General features: G+C 58.7%; 1 protein-coding gene across 1 annotated transcript; it reads right to left on the reverse strand.

Moving 5' to 3' along the window:
- Positions 1-726: 726 nt before the first annotated feature.
- Positions 727-2,202, reverse strand: LOC123066006 (ammonium transporter 3 member 1-like). Its single transcript, XM_044489178.1, has one exon. The coding sequence runs from the start codon at positions 2,200-2,202 to the stop codon at positions 727-729; it is 1,476 nt and encodes a 491-aa protein (XP_044345113.1).
- Between the last annotated feature and the right edge of the window lie 1,213 nt (positions 2,203-3,415).

Genomic DNA, 3,415 nt, shown 5'->3' on the forward strand with positions numbered 1-3,415 from the left:
TTCGATCATGTGGCTTATTGTGATGGTAGAAAAATAGCTATAATACTGCTCAACTCCGGCGACTTCTGGATTGTCTATTACAATGAGTTTTGTCAGGCTCTGGCGAGGGAGGGGCGATGACGGCGGTGCGTTTTTAGCTCGTTTGAGAGCTTGTAGTCGTTGCTAGGTGGTCTACAAATCTAGATGTAACTATTGTTATTTTTGGCGTTTATTGTATTGTACTGTCATGATTGAAGATAAATAGATTGTAATTTTACATGCAAAAAGAAAAAGAAAAATAGGTATAATACTTTTTTGTGGCGATAGCTATTAGTGGAGTTTGTATATAGATATCGTATGGCAAGAAGAAGCTACAGTTCCTTGAAAATCGTTTTTACCCACACCTGAATTTTCATCTCAAACCCCAAATGGCGAGTTTATAGCATATAGGTACATAGGGTGGGAACAAAGCACAGTTTGATGGCAATCTGACAATATGGTGAAAATAACTTTGCCAAATGTCACAGTATCTGATGTCTGCGTACTGGATCTTCCAGGACCTGGAATGGATACAAACTTCGAAGATTCTAATGCAGATGACAAATGGTAGGGAGATTCTCCGCGAGCCGGCGTCTCAAAAACAGCAAAATGAATAGCTTATTCCACAACGCCCGTTGTGCACGTTTGTAACAACAAAAACGTACGACAAAACTCCTGCCACAGCCAGGAAGCGAAGCGGCCGGCGACCTAGACGTCCTGCGTGACGCCGCTGGGCGCCCTGTTGCGCGGCTGGTTGGTCTCGTTGTCGGAGTACCACCCGTGCTTGGACGAGTCGTACTTCTCGCCGTCGCCCCAGAGCGCGTAGGCCTCCTCGCCGTGCACCGCGTCGTCGCCGATCACGAGCTCCTCCTCCGGCATCCGCAGCGGCACGATGAGCCGGACGACGAGGCAGATGATGCTGGTGACCACCACGTTCCAGCCGACGATGAAGAGCGCGCCCACCACCTGCTTCAGGAGCTGCATGCCGCCGCTGCCGCCGTAGAAGGCGCCGCGGGAGTTGGTCACCGGCACGAACATGCTGCACAGCGTCGGCTCCGCGAAGAGCCCCGTGGTCACGCCGCCGAGGAACCCGGCCACGGCGTGGGTGTGGAACACGCCCAGCGTGTCGTCCACGCGCTGCAGCAGCTTGGACCGCTTGTGCACGACCATCATGGTGAACCACGGAATGCTGCCGGACAGGATCCCCATCACGATCGCTGCCCACCCCTGGACGAGACCCGCGCCGGGCGTGATGCAGACGAGGCCGGTGATCATGCCCTGGACGGCGCCAATGACGGAGGGCTTCTTGAAGAAGATGACGTCCAGGGAGGTCCAGACGAGGAGGCTGGTTGCGGCGCAGATGTTGGTGTTGAGCACGGCGATGGAGGAGTCCAGGTTGGCGGCGTAAGGGTCACCGCCGTTGAACCCGGCCCACCCCATCCAGAGTATGCCGGCGCCGGCGAGCATGAGGAGCACGTTGTTGGGCGGGAACCTCTCCCTGTCCTTGGTGGACCTGGGCCCGACCCAGTACGCGGCGGTGAACCCGGCGATCCCGGAGGAGAGGTGGATGACGTAGCCGCCGGAGTAGTCCATGACGCCCCACTGGAAGAGGAAGCCTCCGCCCCAGAGCGAGAAGGCGCCGATGGTGTAGGAGAAGGTGAGCCAGAGCGGCACGAAGATCATCCAGGCCCTGATGTTCATGCGGCCCAGCAGCGAGCCGGCGAGGAGGATGAGCGTGATGGCGGCGAAGACGCACTGGAAATAGACCATGGTGGCCATGGGGTAATTCGGATTGATCCAGACCGTCTCGGTGGTGCCGTCCTTGAAGAAGTGGGTGGACTCCGGCAGCACGGCCTGCATGAGGAGGAACTTCTGCCCGAGCGCCGGCCGGGCCTTGCCCCAGAAGGGGAGCAGCTGGTGGCCGAAGGACATGTTGTAACCCCAGGTGACCCAGCAGAGCCACACGGCGGCGAAGGCGTAGAGCGCCATGAAGGCCGAGTTCACGGCCCACTTCTTCTTCACGATGCTGCCGTAGAGGATCACCAGGCCGGGCATGCTCTGCAATCCCACCAGCGTCGCAGCGATCATCTGCCATGCGTTGTCGCCCTTGTTCAGCCATGGCGGCACCACTATGCCGTTGGGCGAGTACCCAGCGGACATGTTGTAATCCGCGGCCGTCGCCATCTTGCTACTTCGGTCGGCAGGCCCCCGCCGCGCTCGCCTGCAGCTAGAGGCAGTGTCCGCTAGCCGGAGATGCTAGTGGTGGGTGGTGAGTGGTCTGGTGACGACTGAAGCTAAGCGACGCTCCCGGTCTTATATATAGGTCGACCGTTTTCGGCCCCAGCTAACATAGGACAGCTGACCATGGCTGACATGTGGGCAAACGAATGGCGGGCGTGCCTAGAAAGAGATGAACTGGCCGGTGGGTGACACGAGGAGTTGGATCCTATGTCAAAGATGTATTGAACAGCTGGGAATTGGGGAGGCAGGGAACCTTAACTGCCGGGACTAGGTTATCTTCACGCGTCTCCTCCCCTCGCCGCCGGGCAAAGCCCCGTTGGTGCAGGCGGCGGCGGCGGCGGCGGGGCTTGCTCGTCTCCACGCTCGAGCCACGAGACGCGGGACGGCGGTTGGGTGATGGCGCGACACCAACCCAGGGCGCGATGGCGCCTGGACTGGTTTGAACGCCTGTTCGGTCACAGAGGGATGGACTGGCCGGTACTCTCCTGTGCCGATGGCGGCTGGCTGGGCCTCGTCCCAGATATGATGTGGCTGGGGCCTTGGGGTGCCTTGGTGGCTGCTCGGGGCGTCAGCGCGGTCATGGCGGCCATGGCTGCGGTTGCCGGTGATTCGACGACGGCGGGACATGCCTATCTGGATCTGGGTGAGCGGTGTGGGGGTGGAAGCGCCGCGGAGAGCGATCAGATGCACAAGATGCTGGATTGAGGCTCATCGAGCAGATCCAGGTGAAAACCCCGCTCTCGGCTAGTTGCCAAGACCGGCGATGGCGGCATTCTCTTGCGTCGTCCCCTTCTTGAAGGCATCGCCGAGGAGAAACTCTAGACCTCTGTCCGCTACCTGGGGAAGGAGGGGGGGGGGGGCTAAATCAGTCGATTGAATGACAACAACGCTCTTGTGTCGTTTCCCTCTTGGGGGCGTTATTCTTGGAGGTGTGCATTGACTCGAGGGACTAATGGACGGTTTCAGCGATGGAGCGGCATTTCTATGACGCATCGACGATGTGGAGTCTCGACGACGTGGTGCAGCAGGGTCTTGGTGATGGATGTGTGATGATGGAAGCGCGTAGGGAGGTGGCGTTTCTGACGCCGTGGTAGCGTCGACGGTAGGCCTAACAAGGTTGATGCATTAGTACCTGCTCTGAAGATGAATCGGTGGA

This window comes from Triticum aestivum, chromosome 3B, assembly GCF_018294505.1.
Source record: "Triticum aestivum cultivar Chinese Spring chromosome 3B, IWGSC CS RefSeq v2.1, whole genome shotgun sequence".
In the NCBI taxonomy this organism is placed as follows: domain Eukaryota; kingdom Viridiplantae; phylum Streptophyta; class Magnoliopsida; order Poales; family Poaceae; genus Triticum; species Triticum aestivum.